The sequence below is a fragment of the Cherax quadricarinatus genome, chromosome 30 (assembly GCF_038502225.1).
Source record: "Cherax quadricarinatus isolate ZL_2023a chromosome 30, ASM3850222v1, whole genome shotgun sequence".
Taxonomy (NCBI): Eukaryota; Metazoa; Arthropoda; class Malacostraca; order Decapoda; family Parastacidae; genus Cherax; species Cherax quadricarinatus.
In genome coordinates this window covers 16,794,125-16,814,314 of record NC_091321.1, presented here as the reverse complement: position 1 = coordinate 16,814,314, position 20,190 = coordinate 16,794,125, and the positions used below count along the sequence as shown (strand labels likewise).

Sequence of the window (20,190 nt, the reverse complement as noted above, 5' to 3'; positions counted from 1 at the left end):
TTTCTTGTAGCAGTAGTTACACCTGGTATCTCGTTGAGGCAGTTGTTGGCAGAGTGCCCCTTCCGGTGACAGCGAGAGCACAGCCTAGGTGCCTGGGAGGGTGGACTAGGATTTGTTGTACTCCTGTGTTTCGCAGATTTGTCCTCGGATTCTGCCGCTGGAACTGTGTTAGTGGAGGGTGAGACGGCTGTAGATGTCTTCCTCCACCACGTCCTCCTCCACGCCCCTCTACCCCGCCCTCTACCAGTTCTGACAGATGTGTCCCTGCGTTGCATTCAGGCGCAGCAGGTGATCAGGTGCAGTGATAGTTCCCTGATCACTAACTGCACCGCGTTCTCTGGTGGAGAAACTCCTGGCTCAGAGCTTGCTGTCGACACTACTACCAGATTCTAGAATAGTATCGGCAGGTGTGCTGACAGGTGTGGGATCAGAGATGGTATGTGCACTGTCAAGTAGACTGGCAGTGGCTGAAGCAGAGATGTCAGGTGTAGGAGAATTAACAGATCCAAGGCTTCCCACGTTGCTGGGAAGAGGATTTGTTCCTCTGTGGTGGTCAGAGGAATTGTGTTAGAATTCCCAAAGGTAGTGTTTTGAACTCTGTCAGTCTGTGGGACCTTAGCGATGACAGAATTCCACCAGATGTTTACCCCTGAGTTAAGCTCAGTGTGGGACTTCCAGTCTTTGTCAATAGTGTCGCCATCAGCTGAGCAGCTTACGTCACTTAATGTAGGCTTGCACTGACCTTCTACAATAGCTTGTAGGTTATCTAATGATTTGAGGAGCTCATGAAGTGCTTCCTGTGATGGATTATCTTAGCTGCAACTTTACAACACAGCCCAAGAGGGCAGTCTTGATCTTTGGACAGGAGTCCCTGAGGTAGGACTTCTGAAACCCTCCCCTGTAGCTCCAGGCTTGTATCCACATATACCACAGGATTATGGATATCCTTAAATTTTCTGAAATTTTCAACCTGGCTGCAACAAAATTCTTCTCCTGGAGTGCAATCTGTGTGGCAGTAGTTGGAACAAGTAGGCTCTTTACATCCAAGAAGATCCTTGTCCCTTGTGGTATACCCACAAACACTGCAGTATCTACTGGGACAATAGCCAGATAGCGTAGATAATCTTGCTATTTTGCGGTGTGAAGTCATCCCAGAGGAGGCTTAGGGTTTGAAGTTCACAGGAGAGAGAGAGGGTGGGTGGTGATGTCGTGGGTGGGGTGGAGGGTGGGTGGGTGGGGGTGTTTATAGCCGGGTGGGTAGTGAGGGCGGGCGGCAGTGGGCCACTAGCTGGAAGTGTTGCCTTCTCACTATCACTTAATAAACACTGTTTATGCTGTCCACTTTCCACTAAAGGAAGATGTTACACAAATCACTGTGTTGCATTGTACCAGCCACGTTGTTATAAAGCACCAGATGCTAGTACATAGCACAAAACACATATAACATTAGACGCTCACTCTGAAGGCAATAGTGAAGACACTCCTAAGGCCTGCCACTTCCCCTCACACCATGTCTTCACCATACCACACTTAATATCACTGATATTGCTTATATTCACTTCAGTGGAGGAGTTGGCTTACTTGTACTAATGTGTTGTAAGTAGTACTTCGACACTGAACAGTTTTTATCCTCACCAACCCTCGTATTTAAGTAATATTAAGAAAGTTTGTGGAGCACACTGTGACACGTCTTCACCCTCCTCTCTCTCTCTCTCTCTCTCTCTCTCTCTCTTTCTCTCTCTCTTTCTCTCTCTCTCTCTCTCTCTCTCTCTCTCTCTCTCTCTCTCTCTCTCTTTTTTTTTTTTTCTACACAGGGTTTGACAGGATAAGGATCCCTAGCTTTATTGGCAAGCTAAGAGCTGTTACCTACATCAGCTCATTTGAAAGCATTTTTATTGTTATGAGACATACAAGTAGGAAACAGGATGAAGTTGGAGCCATCTGTGGGCCAGCATTTTCATTTGGTCAGCTGGCTTTATCTCGTTGACATCATTATGCTGTACGAATGTGTTCCATACTCGAGTCATCCTGGGTATGTATGATCTCAGATGGAGTGATGTTCTGGAGAAGGGTACAGCCAGAGTGAAGTTGCTGCTTTCTGCCCGACTTGTGGCATAAAAGCTTGTTTCATGCTGTCCTCGAAGTGGATCCAAGTGTGGTATTTTGACAATATTGGCCTTGTACATAACAGTAAGGCCACCCACATCCCTCCTATGTTGAAGGCTCTGCTGAAATGACAGATCTATCCAGGATGGGTCCAGGCGAGAGATGAGACGTCTTGCTCTGTTCTCTACTCTGTCAAGCAGTCGGAGATGAGAGGGGGGCAGGCAAACCAAGAAAGTGCAGCATACTCAAGGTGCGAGTGTACTTGTGCCTCGTACAGGATCTTGCAACCCCTACTGTCAAGCAGATGGGAGATACGGCGAAGTGCTGTAAGCTTCCTGGCTGCCCTGTTTGCAAGATTTACAACATGGTTCTTCATGGTTAGTTTGGAGTCAAATTTCACCCCAAGGATATCAACTTCTTCTCCAGGTGCCAACATCCTCCCATTCATCCTTACTACTGCACCAGCATTACCATCATGGTGCCTAGAGACGATCATCATTTGCATTTTCTCAGGTGCAAATGTTACTTGTCATCTATTTCCCCAAGCTGATACAGCTCTCAGCTGGTGATTGATGTAGCTTAGAGCAGCTGGCATTTCTTCTCTTGGATAAGTGAATGTCAGTGTACAGTCGTCTGCATATGCATGTGATTCTGGGATGAGATGAAGAAGGTCGTTGAAGTAGACATTCCATAACAATGGACCCAGCACGCTTCCTTGTGGAACACTTGCCCCAATAGGATGTCTTGCTGATTCCGTTCCATTGAGAACTACGCTTAGAGATCTACCATGAAGGTAATCACTGAGGAGACATAGCGTAGAGCCTGCAATTCCCAGTGCTTGAAGTTTTGCTAAGAGGCCCTTGTGCCACACCCGGCGACAGCACCAGCAATGTCCAGTGCTACCACACAGCTGACTTTGGATTCATCCAGTGACTGGTGCCACTTAGTGGAGAGGTTTAACAACAGATCAGCAGCAGAGTAACCTTTCCTGAAGCCATATTGACGATCACAAAGTAGTGAGTGGTAGTCAAAAAACTCTGTCATTTGTCTTGAGATTATTGTCTCAAGGATCTTACCAGTGATTGACAGGAGTGACACTGGTCTGTAGTTGCTGATTTCTGCTCTGCTCTTCTTTTTGTGAACAGGGACTACATTTGCCTCTTTCCATAGAGAGGGCCATTTATACTGTACTAGGCAGTGCTGAAAGATGCGAGTTAGAGGTGCTGCTAGCTGGTCTGCACATCTTCTCAACAATCTTGAGCTCAACTTGTCTGGGCCCACAGCCTTTTCTTGGTCAAGCGATTTAAGTAGGAAATGCACCTCCTCCTGCCTTATTGTCACCACTGACAGTTTTGACAGTTCTTGCAGCTAGCCAAGGAGGGTCCCTTGCTGGATCAGGAACTTGCATTTTGGTAGCAAAGTGTTCAGCAAAGAGGTCTGCCTTCTCTTGACTACTAGTAGAGGTGGTCCCATCCTGTCGATTTAGAGGTGGAATAAGTTCATCAGGCAGATAACCTTGTCTGTCCTTGACCAGGGACCACCAGGTTTTGGAGCCTACTCTACCTGATGCTAACTTTCTTTTAGTGTCCACCTCCCATTTAGCAATGGCCCACTTTTGAACATCACCCATATGCCTACAGGCTTGCATGTGCAAGTTCCTGTTATAGGTGGTAGGATGTCTCTTATACCTTCGCCATGCTTTGTACTTAGCAGTAGCAGCCTCTCTACAATGAAAGCCAAACCAAGGCTGATCTGTAGGCTTCGTCACATATTGCCGGTGAGGAATGTGTTCTTGTTGTAGATTAATTATGTGTCCAGTGAAGGCTTTCACTTGGTTGTCAACATCCCCTTGGAGAAGAGCATTCCAATCGGTGGTGGCGAGCTCAGAGCAAAGGGCTGGCCAATTACCTCTTTCCCATAGCCAGGTTGTGCGTGTGGACTCCTCACCACGTTCTGTTGGGATCTTAAGTGTCGTAAAAACAGCCTTGTGGTCAGAGGATCCAACGTAGCCGAGGGGTTGACAAGTGACTATGCTTTCTGCCAGATCACTCACTACTGCGTCAAGGGAGGAGCCAGAGATATGAGTAGGGAAATCAACAAAGTTTCTCATGTCAAACACTGCAAGAAGGTCATCAAAGTCCCTCTGTATAAGGTGCTAGTTGAGGTCACCAACAATTATAATATGTTGACAGTTGTGTTGTAGCAGAAGGGAGTCAATATTTTCTCTCTCTCTCTCTCTCTCTCTCTCTCTCTCTCTCTCTCTTTTCTCTCTCTCTTTTCTCTCTCTCTTTTCTCTCTCTCTCTCTCTTCTCTCTCTCTCTCCTTTCTCTCTCTTTTCTCTCTTCTCCCTCTTTTCTCTTTTCTCTCTCTTTTCTCTCTCTCTTTCCTCTCTCTTTTCTCTCTCTTTTCTCTCTCTTTTCTCTCTCTTTTCTCTCTCTTTTCTCTCTCTTTTCTCTCTTTTCTCTCTTTTCTCTCTCTTTTCTCTCTCTTTTCTTTCTCTTTTCTTTCTCTCTTTTCTTTCTCTTTCTTTCTCTCTTTTCTCTCTCTCTTCTCTCTCTCTTTTCTCTCTCTCTTTTCTCTCTCTCTTTTCTCTCTCTCTTTTCTCTCTCATTTCTCTCGCCTTTTTTCTGTCTGCTCTCTCCCCTCTCTTTTTCTCTTTTTTATCTCTTTTTTATACAGGGTTTTACAAGGTTAGGTTAAGGTTCCTAGCTTTATTTACAAGCTAAGAGTTATTACCTACATCAGCTCTTTCTCTCTCTCCCCCTTCCTCTTCCCCTCCCTTCCCAGCACACCTCTTGCTTCCAACTGCATACAAACTATAACCTTCTTGCATCCCACCTTTATTCTAATCCACATAATTTTTTTAAGTTTATTCATTCACAGTCTTTTAGGCAAAAGGACACAAGTGCAACTAATGTGACATTTTATTGTGGCAATGTTTCGCTCTCCAGGAGCTCTTGGAGAGCAAAACGTTGCCACAATAAAATGTCAAATTAGTTGCACTTGTATCCTTCTTCCTAACATATTGTTGGTAATTCTACCAACTTTAATTCATTCACAGTCCCCCCCCTTTTTTTCCGTAATTGATCACTTAATATTACTGCGACTCATTCCTTAGGTCTGAGTCTCTCAGGTGTACCCAACTTAATCCCATTTACCCCTCCCTTTGGAAATTTACCCTCCTCTTTTAGCTTTGTTTCACTTAGTGCTAGGGGATCCAGCTTCTTGTTCAACACTTTCTTGTATGTACTACACCCACTCACATTCAAACACCCCAGTTTCAAAATTTTCTTCTGTTACTTATTAGTAATTGTGTACAGAAGAATGGGTTATTAGCCCTTTGCTCCTGGCATTTTAGTCTCCTTTCATGACATGCATGGCTTGCAGGGGAAGAATTCTAGCCACCTAGGGTATGGTGTTTGCACCTAAAAGAGCATGCAGACAAGTAAAAGTTGAAAGGCGAGTTGAATTACTGGAAAATTCAGATATTCTACTCTGTTACGGTGCCCCTGCCTTTTAACAAAGCATGTAGTGAGGGGAAGAAGGGGAGAGGGGGGGGGGGGAGTCACAACACACATACGCACACTGAGAAAAGCTAGCAATAAACATAAATCCTTACTGCTGGGTTTGTTTGCAAAAGTGCTTGTAATGAGACATTAACGGAACAGTCTGCACTGCAGACTATTAACTTTACAGTGCAGTCATAGATCCGAGGAAACTACGAGTTACTCTTCATGGAAGGTGTTACGTGGAGTTTTTAGTCAGCTTGATTTTATTAATACTGTACCTGTATTTCAGAATTATTCATTTAAATCTTGAATTCTTATTTGAATTTCATATTCTAGAAAGTGTTACCCTTATCATGACTATTGTATATAAGTTTTAGTAATGTAAATAGTTTGAGCATAGAAATTAATAAAAATTCTAGATTTTGTTAATGAAATAATGGATAGTTCATATAGGTAATTGACTACCTCTGCTTTATCCATTGTAGAGCCCGTTTAGACACCTGAAAAGTAACAGTAGCACAGTGAGTACTGCCATCATGCTTCTACAGAATGACTTTTGGCATCACATTTTCTTCCATAAATTAATCACAGTGTTTATTTTTATATGTGGGACTTGCATATTTTGTCAGTCATTTATTCAGCTGCTAGTGTTTGGTTTGTTTTTCTGAACTTGATGGGCAGAGGGATGTGCAATCCTTCAGTTGCTGAGAGTCATGGCATGCAAAGCGAAGATCATCCAACTGCTTGTGTTGATGATTCCTGGCAGCTGGGGGATTCACTTGGCTTTTTATGGGCTTGCTTTGTGTAATTATGGGACCATGTTCTTTGCAGACCAACCCTGCTGTTAAATCTGCTGTTAAAAGTGTAAGTAGTTTTGCAAAACTAATCATTTTATATTCCCAGCTGTTTATGTGGGCCTTGGGAGGCAAAATCCTGTTAAGCACTTTTTATTTTGACACCTCTATTAGTATCTATTAAATAGATATTTATTAAACAGTCGTAATTGTTTTTAGAGTAAAGTAAAATATAAGTTCCTGGAATGTATGGAATGTAAGTTACATAAATTATAACTAGTGGAATTTTGCATCCCACTGACCTATGGTAATTCTTCCTTAGATGTTCCTTTAACTCTCAAAAAAAAAAAATTATCATTTCCATGAAGTTAATTAGCTTACTTGTTATTAATACTTTGTAAGAAGTTTTAAGCTTGCATAATTTAAAATTGAGACTTGATTTTTATTTATTTTCTGTAGCTTATTTTAGTGAAAAAAAATTAAGATTGTTCCTGGCTTTCAGTGTGATGTATGCTATTTATATTCTGTAAGTGAAATAGAAATGTGACTACAGGTGGACCCCATTTTACAGCACTTCACTTTATAGTGTTTGACTAATATAGTGGTTTTCAATTATACCCATTCTTCATTTAATCAGGCTACTTACAATAAATATATTAACCACTCACTATAAGTTAAGTACAAAAATATTTCAAGGTAAGTAGTGTGTGTATTGTATATGCATTTTTACACAGGGTTTGACAAGGTTAAGGATCCCTAACTTTATTGACAAGCTATTTACAGGTTAAGGATTCCTAACTTTATTGGCAAGCTAAGAGCTGTTACCTACATCAGCTCATTTGAAAGCATTTTTATTGTTGAGACATACAAGTAGGGAACAGGATGAAGTTGGAGCCATTTGTGGGCCAGCATTTTCATTTGATCAACTGACTTTATCTCGTTGACATCATTATGCTGTACAAATGTGTTCCATACTCGAGTCATCCTGGGTATGTATGATCTCAAATGGAGTGATGTTCTGGAGAAGGGTACAGCCAGAGTGAAGTTGCTGCTTTCTGCCCGTCTTGTGGCATAAAAGCTTGTTTCACGCTGTCCTCGAAGTGGATCCAAGTGTGGTATTTTGACAATATTGGCCTTGTACATAACAGTAAGGCCACCCACATCCCTCCTATGTTGAAGGCTCTGCTGAAATGACAGATCTATCCAGGATGGGTCCAGGCAAGAGATGAGACGTCTTGCTCTGTTCTCTACTCTGTCAAGCAGTCGCAGATGAGAGGGGGGGGGGCAGGCAAACCAAGAAAGTGGAACATACTCAAGGTGTGAGCGTACTTGTGCCTCGTACAGGATCTTGCAACCCCTACTGTCAAGCAGATGCGAGATACGGCGAAGTGCTATAAGCTTCCTGGCTGCCTTGTTTGCAAGATTTACAACATGGTTCTTCATGGTTAGTTTGGAGTCAAATTTCACCCCAAGGATATCAACTTCTTCTCCAGGTGCCAACACCCTCCCATTCATCCTTACTACTGCCCCAGCATTACCATCGTGGTGCCTAGAGACGATCATCATTTGCGTTTTCTCAGGTGCAAATGTTACTTGCCATCTATTTCCCCAAGCTGATACAGCTCTCAGCTGGTGATTGATGTAGCTTAGAGCAGCTGGCATTTCTTCTCTTGGATAAGTGAATGTCAGTGTACAGTCGTCTGCATATGCATGTGATTCTGGGATGAGATGAAGAAGGTCGTTGAAGTAGACATTCCATAACATTGGACCCAGCACGCTTCCTTGTGGAACACTTGCCCCAATAGGATGTCTTGCTGATTCCGTTCCATTGAGAACTACACTTAGAGATCTACCATGAAGGTAATCACTGAGGAGACATAGCGTAGAGCCTGCAATTCCCAGTGCTTGAAGTTTTGCCAAGAGGCCCTGGTGCCACACCCGGTTGAAAGCGCCAGCAATGTCCAGTGCTACCACACAGCTGGAGAGGTTTAACAACAGATCAGCAGCAGAGTAACCTTTCCTGAAGCCATATTGACTATCACAAAGTAGTGAGTGGTAGTCAAAAAACTCCATCATTTGTCTTGAGATTATTGTCTCAAGGATCTTACCAGTGATTGACAAGAGTGACACTGGTCTGTAGTTGCTGATTTCTGCTCTGCTCTTCTTTTTGTGAACAGGGACTACATTTGCCTCTTTCCATAGAGAGGGCCATTTACACTGTACTAGGCAGTGCTGAAAGATGCGAGTTAGAGGTGCTGTTAGCTGGTCTGCACATCTTCTCAACAATCTTGGGCTCAACTTGTCTGGGCTCACAGCCTTTTCTTGGTCCAGCGATTTAAGAAGGAAATGCACCTCCTCCTGCCTTATTGTCACCACTGACAGTTTTGACACAGTTCTTGCAGCTAGCCAAGGAGGGACCCTTGCTGGATCAGGAACTTGCATTTTGGTAGCAAAGTGTTCAGCAAAGAGGTCCGCCTTCTCTTGACTACTAGTAGAGGTGGTCCCATCCTGTTGATTTAGAGGTGGAATAAGTTCATCAGGCAGATAACCTTGTCTGTCCTTGACCAGGGACCACCAGGTTTTGGAGCCTACCCTACCTGATGCAACTTTCTTTTAGTGTCCACCTCCCATTTAGCAATGGCCCACTTTTGAACATCACCCATATGCCTACAGGCTTGCCTGTGCAAGTTCCTGTTATAGGTGGTAGGATGTCTCTTATACCTTCGCCATGCTTTGTACTTAGCAGTAGCAGCCTCTCTACAACGAAAGCCAAACCAAGGCTGATCTGTAGGCTTCGTCACATATTGCCGGTGAGGAATGTGTTCTTGTTGTAGATTAAGGATGTGTCCAGTGAAGGCTTTCACTTGGTTGTCAACATCCCCTTGGAGAAGAGCATTCCAATCGGTGGTGGCGAGCTCAGAGCAAAGGGCTGGCCAATTACCTCTTTCCCATAGCCAGGTTGTGCGTGTGGACTCCTCACCTCGTTCTGTTGGGATCTTAAGTGTCGTAAAATCAGCCTTGTGGTCAGACGATCCAACGTAGCCGAGGGGTTGACAAGTGACTATGCCTTCTGCCAGATCACTCACTACTGGGTCAAGGGAGGAGCCAGAGATATGAGTAGGGAAATCAACAAAGTTTCTCATGTCAAACACTGCAAGAAGGTCATCAAAGTCCCTCTGTATAAGGTGCTGGTTGAGGTCACCAACAATTATAATATGTTGACAGTTGTGTTGTAGCAGAAGGGAGTCAATATTTTCCATTAGGAAGTTGATGGGGTCTGCATGTTGCCACTGAGGTCTGTACATTGCACATGCTAGTACAGAGGTACTAGTGTTTATACAGAGCTTGAAGAACATCATTTCAAGATGTGTAGGGGTGGCAACATCAATGTGCTGGGCATGAACACTTTTAGAGAAGCACACAGCAACACCTCCTCCTTGCCCTTGCCTGTCTCTTCTCATCCATGAGGTGTAGCCAGCAATTCTTGCAAAATTTTCTGGAGTCCTGTCATCCAAAAATGTTTCAACAACAGCTATCATGTCGTGACGTCGAGTGTTCACAAAACTATGTGTGAGTTCTCCAACATTAGTGATGAAACCTCTAATGTTGGCCGACAGGATGCTGATAGACTGGCTCCTCATGATGAAGTGGTCAGCTTGAGGTGGTGGGTGTGTAGGGAATGTAAGGTGCCTGCCCTTGAGAGAGGTAGGGTACTGAGGCAGCTGCAGGGATGTAGGTCTGTGGTCTTGTATAAGGCACAATCCCACCTGCTGGGCTGGGATAGGAGTAGCTAAGTGGGTGACGTGTGAGAGTGTTCACCAATTCAGAGATCCTGCTGGTTTGTTCTGAGAACAGGTCTCTAAACAGGTGGCCCTGTCTGTCTAGTTCCTTTTTCTTCCGACACTGGTCCTCCTTATGTCCTTTCTTGTAGCAGTAATTACACCTGGTATCTCGCAGGCAGTTGTTGGCAGTGTGCCCCTTCCGGTGACAGCGGGAGCACAGCCTAGGTGCCTGGGAGGGTGGACTAGGATTTGTTGCACCTCCTATGTTTTGCAGATTTGTCCTCAGATTCTGCCGCTGGAACTGTGTTAGTGGAGGGTGAGACAGCTGTAGATGTCTTCCTCCTCCACGTCCTCCTCCACGTCCTCTGCCCCGTCCTCTACCAGTTCTGACAGATGTGTCCCTGCTGTTCGTACTTTGGCGCAGTAGGTGATCAGGTGCAGTGAAGGTTCCCTGATTATTAACTGCACCGATCTCTGCTGGAGAAACTCCTGGCTCAGAACTTGCTGACGAAGCACTACTACCAGATTCTGGAATAGTGTCGGCAGGTGTGCTGACAGGTGTAGGATCAGAGATGGTATGTGCACTGTCAAGTAGACTGGCAGTGGCTGAAGCAGAGATGTCAGGTGTAGGAGAATTAACAGATCCAAGGCTTCCCTCGTTGCTGGGAAGAGGATTTGTTCCCTCTGTGGTGGTCAGAGGAATTGTTAGAATTCCCAAAGGTAGTGTTTTGAACTCTGTCAGTCTGTGGGACCTTAGCGATGACAGAATTCCACCAGTTATTTACCCCTGAGTTAAGCTCAGTGTGGGACTTCCAGTCTTTGTCAATAGTGTCACCATCAGCTGAGCAGCTTACGTCACTTGATGCAGGCTTGCACTGGCCTTCTACAATAGCTTGTAGGTTATCTAATGATTTGAGGATCTCTCTGTCTCTCTCTCTGTCTCTCTCTCTGTCTCTCTCTCTGTCTCTCTCTCTGTCTCTCTCTCTGTCTCTCTCTCTGTCTCTCTCTGTCTCTCTCTCTGTCTCTCTCTCTGTCTCTCTGTCTGTCTCTCTCTCTGTCTCTCTCTCTGTCTCTCTCTTTGTCTCTCTGTCTCTCTGTCTCTCTCTCTGTCTCTCTGTCTCTCTCTCTGTCTCTCTCTGTCTCTGTCTCTCTCTGTCTCTCTCTGTCTCTCTCTCTGTCTCTCTCTGTCTCTCTCTCTGTCTCTCTCTCTGTCTCTCTCTCTGTCTCTCTCTCTGTCTCTCTCTCTGTCTCTCTCTCTGTCTCTCTCTCTGTCTCTCTCTCTGTCTCTCTCTCTGTCTCTCTCTCTGTCTCTCTCTCTGTCTCTCTCTCTGTCTCTCTCTGTCTCTCTCTCTGTCTCTCTCTCTGTCTCTCTGTCTCTCTCTCTGTCTCTCTGTCTCTCTCTCTGTCTCTCTGTCTCTCTCTCTGTCTCTCTGTCTCTCTCTCTGTCTCTCTCTGTCTCTCTGTCTCTCTCTGTCTCTCTCTCTCTCTCTCTCTCTCTCTCTCTCTCTCTCTCTCTCTCTGTCTCTCTGTCTCTCTCTGTCTCTCTTTCTGTCTCTCTGTCTCTGTCTCTCTTTCTGTCTCTCTCTGTCTCTCTCTCTGTCTCTCTCTGTCTCTGTCTCTCTCTCTCTCTCTCTCTCTCTCTCTCTCTCTCTCTCTCTCTCTGTCTGTCTGTCTGTGTATATTTAAATTACTTGAAATGTTTTGTTTTATTATAATTGTGAAGACATGGGGTGTTCAGTTATTTTCATTCTCATTCATAACTGCAACTTGTGATCAGGAAGTGTGTGTAAATGCACCAGTAATCCAGCATAGGCAGTATGCCAATATGTAAGCATATCTCTATGTACAGTACTTGAATCCTCATATCTTTATAGAAGGGATTACTTGGAGCCAAATGTATCATTACAGATGTATTATGGGCATCCTTAAAATGAGCAGTTGGGTTAGCTATATTTATTGAAATTAGTGCTCACCTATGGCAAAACAATAAATAGCATACATTGTGCAGGAAAACTAAATGATAAATGGATGTAGAAACATAGCTAAATATAAAAGTTCATGTCTTCCATGATTGTAATAGATACAACCAGGGAGCTCACTCAGTCTGTATTGTGTTTATGATGTTTAATTAAATTATATATTATTTTTGCCTTTACTGTAGATATAGCATTTATTGATATTTCCTGTGCTTTTTTACATACCTTGAAATATTTTGCTATGTTTAGTTTTTATAACTATTAACAGTTAGCATTCCTTCTTAGTTTTGATGGTGTATTGCTCTTGCTTGTTTTATAACATCTAATGAGTCTTATTTTGTAGTTTCAGGTGCTACAAAAGATTTCTTGTACAATATATTTGAAACTTATTAATTTCTTAATTTTTTTCTGTATGAATAAAAATATTTTTATTTTTGGACTAAAACTAACTTAGAAATCTCACCTAACCTTACTTAAACTAGTGTAATTTTTTTAATATATCTATGTGTAACATAGTACACTTTAAATTTATTTAATATTCCTTAAAATAAATGAAATGATATAATATATAAATAATTCTTTGATTTAAGCTTTCACACTCGTATGTAGAACATATACAGTATGACTCCAAAAATCTTTACTTTAAAAAAATAAATGAACTGTAATAGGGTTAAACTCCCTGTACACAACTGAACTCAAAAAGCCTAAATTTGTCAGTTTTTTTTTTTTTTTGCACCACTCCCAGAGTAATTTATGTAGTAAAGGAGCAGAATTAGCTTTAATATTAGCCATTATGAAAGGATATTGGTGTGTTACCTTTGCATGCTGTGGGGTTCTCAAAAAATAATTTTTTTTTCAAGATTTGCCTCTGGCAAGATAGTGATAGAGTAAGTGATGATGCAAGTGTTTCTTCTTTTTCGATCACCCTGCCTCAATGAGAAATGGGTGTTGTGTTAAAAAAAAATTGTGTACTGTGAGAGAAAACTTGTCCGAAGAAAAAACCCATGCCAAGAGAATCGAAGTTGAAGGCAATAGGAATACGGGATGTATTTTAAAGTAGCAATATAATACAGGAGGTTTTGTGGGCGAGGGGCTTGGACTTCCAGCAAGCGTGCATGAGCGTGTTAGATAGGAGTGAATGGAGACGAATGATACTTGGGACCTGACGATCTGTTGGAGTGTGAGCAGGGTAATATTTAGTGAAGGGATTCAGGGAAACCGGTTATTTTCATATAGTCGGACTTGAGTCCTGGAAATGGGAAGTACAATGCCTGCACTTTAAAGGAGTGGTTTGGGATATTGGCAGTTTGGAGGGATATGTTGTGTATCTTTATATGTATATGCTTCTAAACTGTTGTATTCTGGGCACCTCTGCAAAAGCAGTGATAATGTGTGAGTGTGGTGAAAGTGTTGAATGATGATGAAAGTATTTTCTTTTTGGGGATTTTCTTTCTTTTTTGGGTCACCCTGCCTCGGTGGGAGACGACCGACTTGTTGAAAAAAAAAAAAATATAATACATAAGAAAGAAAGAATTTTTTCAGAGGGGAAGTGAATATTAAAGAGAACTACTTTCACACATGGTTCCTGTATTATAAGTTCAAGCATGGAATTGATTAACTGTCTGTTAGTGGTGGAAAATGGTTTTCTATTGCACATCCAGGTGTTAGTACAGTATCAGGACATGGTAATTTTGATGAAGAGCTTTGTTGTAGTGCACAATCATTTGACAGCAGTTTCATCTTGTACATAAGGAGCACAGCAACATTTTAATAAATATTCTGTGGTATACACTATTTACATGTTACTGTAGGCAGGATTTCTTATTTTGTAGTACTGTATGGTTATTTTCTTGGCTCAAATGCCACCTTTTAAATCCAGACTTGAAGCAGTTTGTATCTTGACCATTTTGGATTTTTGAAGTCATACTCTAGATAAGTTACCATAGCTAGTACAGAATTTAATATACAGTGGACCCCCGGTTAACGATATTTTTTCACTCCATAAGTATGTTCAGGTGCCAGTACTGACCGAATTTATTCCCATAAGGAATATTGTGAAGTAGATTATTCCTTTCAGACCCCCAAACATACACGTACAAACGCACTTACATAAATACACTTACATAATTGGTCGCATTTGGAGGTAATCGTTATGCGGGGGTCCACTGTACTATAGTTGAGTAATGGCAAAAATTCAAAGGTTCCAAGAAAACAAACTCAAAATGCTGTTCCAGAAACCAGAAAAATGGTTGGAAACTATTTTCTTGCTTTCTGGAATAATGTGACATGGGTATTTTTTTCCTGTTAACAGTTAAGATAGATATACATTTGCATCATCAGCAACAACAACAACAAGTGGGTTTGTTTTGCTATTAGTGCCTTTTACCACAGTACAGGTATTGTGCATGGCTTGCCCTTTCCCTTTAAGCTTTTCATCTTAGACCTACTGTGTAAAAGTGTTTGTGCTTTTGAGAATAACGTTTTGTGCTTTTAGATTAAATGAATGAATAAGTTTTATGAATAAAATGTTGATAAGCTCATTTCCAATTGCAATAATTCACAGGAAATATATACTGTGATATAAATTTAATAAGCTTTTGAATATTCAGAAATTTAAAAAAAAAAAATGCTATATGCTAAAATGTAAAAAATAATACTGAAAGCATACATTATCTTTGTATAAATGTGGTTAGAGGTGCTTTTCTTGTTTGTATTTTTCTAATGCTTCATTTTTTCTCAAATTTATGCATTTTTTCTAATGCTGCATTTTCACTTAAATTTATGCTTATATTCTTTGTATTCTGGCTGCATTCATATTAGTGTAATTTTCTGTAAGATAATCTGATATTAATGTTAGATAACAATTTTGAATTCTATTTATCTCACTAAGTTCTAACAATTAATTTAAAGTGAAAATATATGGAGAACATTGTGGGTTTAATAGGTAACAAAAGGTGGGAAACAAGTTAAAGAGAAGAGCAGGCAGACCTACAAGGATCTCCGAGGCAAGATCAAAGACTTCCAGCAACCTCGGCCGGATGATGGAGGAATGGCACCAACGTGGGTTAATGGTAAGTAGTAATGGTGTTCATCTGTGAGATGTGAAGATGGGCAAATGTTGATTTTTTTTGAAGTGTGAGGAGCAGTGCATGCTGCCTCTTAGGGTTCTTGATAGTGCTTGTTTGTGCATTATTTTGACCCCTGTGCTGCTGTGATAAAATGATGACAGCACATTGCACGTAGAGGTCATAGTGACGATAAAGTATCCATGAAGAAGATAGACTTCGTGTAGATTTTTCATCATGATGTTGGAATTTCATATCATTGTGAAAAAGGTATTTACAGTCAGACTACAGTTGTCTGTGCTTGTAGCAAACTACTCGATACATCTTTCTCTTAAAACTTTCTCACTCTTTTGTTTCTTATCAGTAAACATCATGTACAGTTGTAGAATTATATTCTGGGTAAACATGTCATCGTGATACTGGAATTCTGTGCATGGAATAAAATCATCTAGTGTTTTGATGCATCTTAGGTTTGACTGGAGGGAAGTGTGCGCTCTGATTTTTCTCTCTTCCTACACTCATCATCCTTTTTTTTTTTTTTTTCTAATTAAGCACTCCTGGAGTGGTGGATTTTTTAATGACAGAAGTCTGATGTACTGTACAGATTGTATCCTGCTTGTGTAGTGGAGATGACAGTGTATGAGATATTGGTAATAAGTGATAAGAGAATCAACCATATTGTTGCACTGTAAATCAATTTTTTTTTTTAACGGCCGTTTCCCACTGAGGCAGGGTGACTTGAAAAAGAAGAAACACTTTCACCATCATTCGCTCCATCACTATCTTGCCAGAGGCATGCCAATGCTACTGTTCAGATGCCTCCCCTCCTCCCCTTTTTTTTTTATGGGGTCACCCTACATCAGTGGGAGACAATCTGTATGTTAAAGAAATTATGACACATGAGATTTTTTAACTTGCTAGTTGTTTATACTGTTGTTTACTCATTTAAGGAGTCAGAAGGAAGTAAGCTTAGAATATGCAACACTAGTTTCTTTAGTTTGCTGGTAGAATAAGTACTGTATTCATTCATCATAATTACTGTATTAGTAATTTAGTAAATATTCACTTTTTTTGTGGTAACAGGTGAGTCACCACAAAAGCCTCGGTCAGCTCCATCTTCACCAGTGCAAAGTGTGAAGCGGCGACCACGGACAGTTGGGGGAAATGTTACTGGTTTCTCAGCTAAAGCTACCTACAAACGAGCGTCTCAAATTAATATTAGAGAAGATACCAATATATTACCTGTGTAAGTGACATTAGTACGGGTACAGTATAATGTGTAAGCACAATGCTGGTTAAGATGAACAAAAATTCTGGCTAGCAAAGGCTCAACATGTACATTTAATGAGGTGTCCAATTAAAATAGCGATGAAACAGACCAACTCTACTATATCGAACAGATATTTAGTCCAGTCATGCATTTGATAAAATGGACTGACTTTGCTGAATTGCAAGTTTGTACAACCTGAGGTTTATCCTGGACATGTCCACTTTCATTGCTCCTGGGCAGTGGGGCCAGTGTTTGCCTGTGTCAGTGTATTATTGTCTGTGTGTGCACTCACACCATCATTATTTCACCTCCAATTCTTCCCTGTATTTACTGTTTTTAATCATTTTATTAAAGTATCATGTGTAGTAGGGAGCAAGGGGCTAGCAACCCCTTCTCCTGTATACATTACTAAATTTAAAAAGAGAAACTTTTGTTTTTCTATTTAGGTCACCCTGCCTCAGTGGGATATGTCTGTACATGATCTTTTTTCATCAAACCAGTATCATTAACAATGGCCTCTAAAGCAAGTGATAGTGCCAAGAAGCATGTAACCTTAGCTGTTAAGCAGAAGCTTCAATTAATAAGGAAGCTGGAGACTAGTGTTTCAGTGGCCTGGGTGTAAGAGGAGTGTGGCATAGCAAAAAAAAAAAAAATCTGACATTCATTGAAGCAACGAAAATCTTTCACAAAATGCTATGGAGTACAGTGGACCCCCGCATAACGATATTAATCCGTTCCTGAGAGCTCATTGTTATGCGAAATTATCGTTATGCGAATGAATTTTCCCAACATAAGAAATATTGGAAATCAAATTAATCCGTGCAAGACACCCAAAAGTATGAAAAAAAAAATTTTACCACATGAAATATACATTTTCCTACACACAAAGAGAAGGATACATGCAAAATAGTAGAGTAGTACATGCACAATATATATTGTGCATGTACTACTCTACTAAATGAAGAATAAATGACACTTACCTTTATTGAAGATGCAGCAATGACTGATGAGACACTGTGTCCTGGGAGTGCCTTTTCCTCCTGAGTACTGTAGGTCCTGTTTGGCATTTTCTTCCAGAACAGGCCTTATCACACTGTGTATGCCACTATGATTCTTAAATCTCTCAAACCAACCTTTGCTGGCTTTAAATTCACCAATATGAGCACTAGTTCCAGACATTTTTTCCTGTTCACCTGGGTGTTAGTCGACTGGTGTGGGTTGCATCCTGGGAGACAAGATTAAGGACCCCAATGGAAATAAGTTTGATAGTCTTTGATGACACTGACTTTTTTGGGTTATCCTGGGTGGCTAACCCTCTGGGGTTAATCGTTTCTTGGTATTCTCAATAAGCCACACCAACAACGGTGCTACAGCAGCAGCAGCAGCAGCAGACGGTGCTACAGCAGCAGCAGACGGTGCTACAGCAGCAGCAGACGGTGCTACAGCAGCAGCAGACAGTACTACAGCAGCAGCAGCAGCTGACGGTGATACAGCAGCAGCAGCTGACGGTAATACAGCAGCAGCAGCTGATGGTGCTACAGCAGCAGCTGACAGTGCAGCAGCAGCAGCTGACAGTGCTACAGCAGCGGCAGCAGCAGCTGACAGTGCTACAGCAGCAGCAGCAGCAGCTGACAGTGCTACAGCAGCAGCAGCTGACAGTGCTTCAGCAGCTGACAGTGCTACAGCAGCAGCAGACGGTGCTACAGCAGCAGCAGACGGTGCTACAGCAGCAGCAGACGGTGCTACAGCAGCAGCAGACTGTGCTACAGCAGCAGCAGACTGTGCTACAGCAGCAGCAGACTGTGCTACAGCAGCAGCAGACGGTACTACAGCAGCAGCAGCAGCAGCAGCAGCTGACAGTGGTACAGCAGCAGCAGCAGCTGACGGTGCTACAGCAGCAGCAGCAGCAGCAGCAGCTGACAGTGCTACAGCAGCAGCAGCAGCTGACAGTGCTACAGCAGCAGCAGCAGTTGACAGTGCTACAGCAGCAGCAGCAGCTGACAGTGCTACAGCATCAGCAGCTGACAGTGCTTCAGCAGCAGCTGACAGTGCTACAGCAGCAGCAGATGGTGCTACAGCAGCAGCAGATGGTGCTACAGCAGCAGCAGACGGTACTACAGCAACAGCAGCAGCTGACGGTGGTACAGCAGCAGCAGCAGCTGACGGTGGTACAGCAGCAGCAGCAGCAGCTGACGGTGCTACAGCAGCAGCAGCAGCAGCAGCTGACAGTGCTACAGCAGCAGCAGATGGTGCTACAGCAGCAGCAGATGGTGCTACAGCAGCAGCAGACGGTACTACAGCAGCAGCAGCAGCTGACGGTGGTACAGCAGCAGCAGCAGCTGACGGTGCTACAGCAGCAGCAGCAGCTGACAGTGCTACAGCAGCAGCAGCTGACAGTGCTGCTGCAGCAGCAGCAGCAGCAGCAGCAGCAGCATCAGCAGTTGACCATGGTACCACAGTATTTCGATAATATTTCTCACCCTTTTTACCACAGGGTTGGCACTAGAAGCTTTCTTGGAGCCCATGGTCACTTATTTTGCAGATAAAATCACCAAAAACTGTAATAATACGAAATGTTCCGATTGTATGTTTGGATGTTACCGCGGAGGCTGGCTTGTAAACAATGCCACCGGCGGAACGTGTGAGGCTGGCTCAGGCTGCACATTAGACGCATCTCGGACGAATAGCGTTGAGCGGGTTTTTTAGCGGTATGCGAGGCAAAATCTTAGCGATAAAATGTATCGGTATGCGGATTTAACGTTATGTGATGCCAACGGTATGCGGGGGTCCACTGTACAATGTAGATGCTAGCCTAAAAGGTTCTCCAGTTACTCTTAGGAAGTGTATGAAAATGGCCCAAGATACAAGGATTGAAGCAGCATTGCATTAATGGTATGCTCAACAGAACACTGCTGGAGTTAATGTTCACTCTGTTTAGCATCCACTTTCTAGACAAATTAAGCTGGGTTCATTCTTTGAACCTGTTCTTTGTTGTACATCTCCCAAACCATCTACCAGTAAATCTGAGCCATCTGTGTCTTCTCAATCATCTACATCTTCCACACCCTCTACCTGTCTGTCTCTCACACCATCTGCAGTGTTACTGCTGGAGCTTTACAGTTCCACTGACACAGAATAAGTTTTTTTGGTCACCACTAGACCACATGGCAATACTGTACTGTATTGTACATCTGTAAGCTCATCTATCCACCATAAAAGGTAAGAAAAATTGCTGTACTGTACTCTTCTGTATTGTAGTACTGTGCTGTACTTTTAATTCATTTTCTTTTCAGGTACATTTACAGGCAATACTGTATTATATTCTAGCTTATTCTTAGTCTGGTAGTCCAGGCTAGGAATAAGTATGTTTTATTGGGCGTTTGTCTATGTCCGGTAGTAGATTAAGTGGACTACATCCACTTAATTGAAACATTCATTGTAACAGAACTTTTGGTAAATGGGACACCCCCTCTCCCCAGTTAATCTGTTTTATGGGACATTTACTGTATTTAGTATTTTAGGTTAAATACAGTAGTCTTTTTTTTTTCTTTAATAATTAGTGCACTTTATTTTAATAATTAGCTAAACATTCTGTAAACATTGGGTATAAATCTTATCCTCAGTATCTATGAGAGTGAATGGAATATGTGGGTCTTTAATCAATTCCTGCTTGCAAAGACTGCTGAAT

At 42.3% G+C, this 20,190-nt stretch overlaps 1 protein-coding gene across 5 annotated transcripts in view; it reads left to right on the top strand.

The window, feature by feature from the left end:
• LOC128705241 (uncharacterized) overlaps positions 1-20,190 on the top strand; it is a 112,470-nt gene that overhangs the window by 25,980 nt on the left and 66,300 nt on the right. For 2 of the 5 annotated variants that reach the window (XM_070089964.1, XM_070089961.1), the window contains exons 9-11: positions 6,447-6,479; positions 15,112-15,238; positions 16,316-16,478. In XM_070089964.1, the coding sequence (XP_069946065.1) occupies positions 6,447-6,479; positions 15,112-15,238; positions 16,316-16,478 (323 nt within the window). Of the gene's footprint in view, positions 1-6,100; positions 6,137-6,446; positions 6,480-15,111; positions 15,239-16,315; positions 16,479-20,190 lie in introns of all 5 variants that reach the window. The other 3 variants (XM_070089963.1, XM_070089960.1, XM_070089962.1) reach the window with 2 other exon arrangements.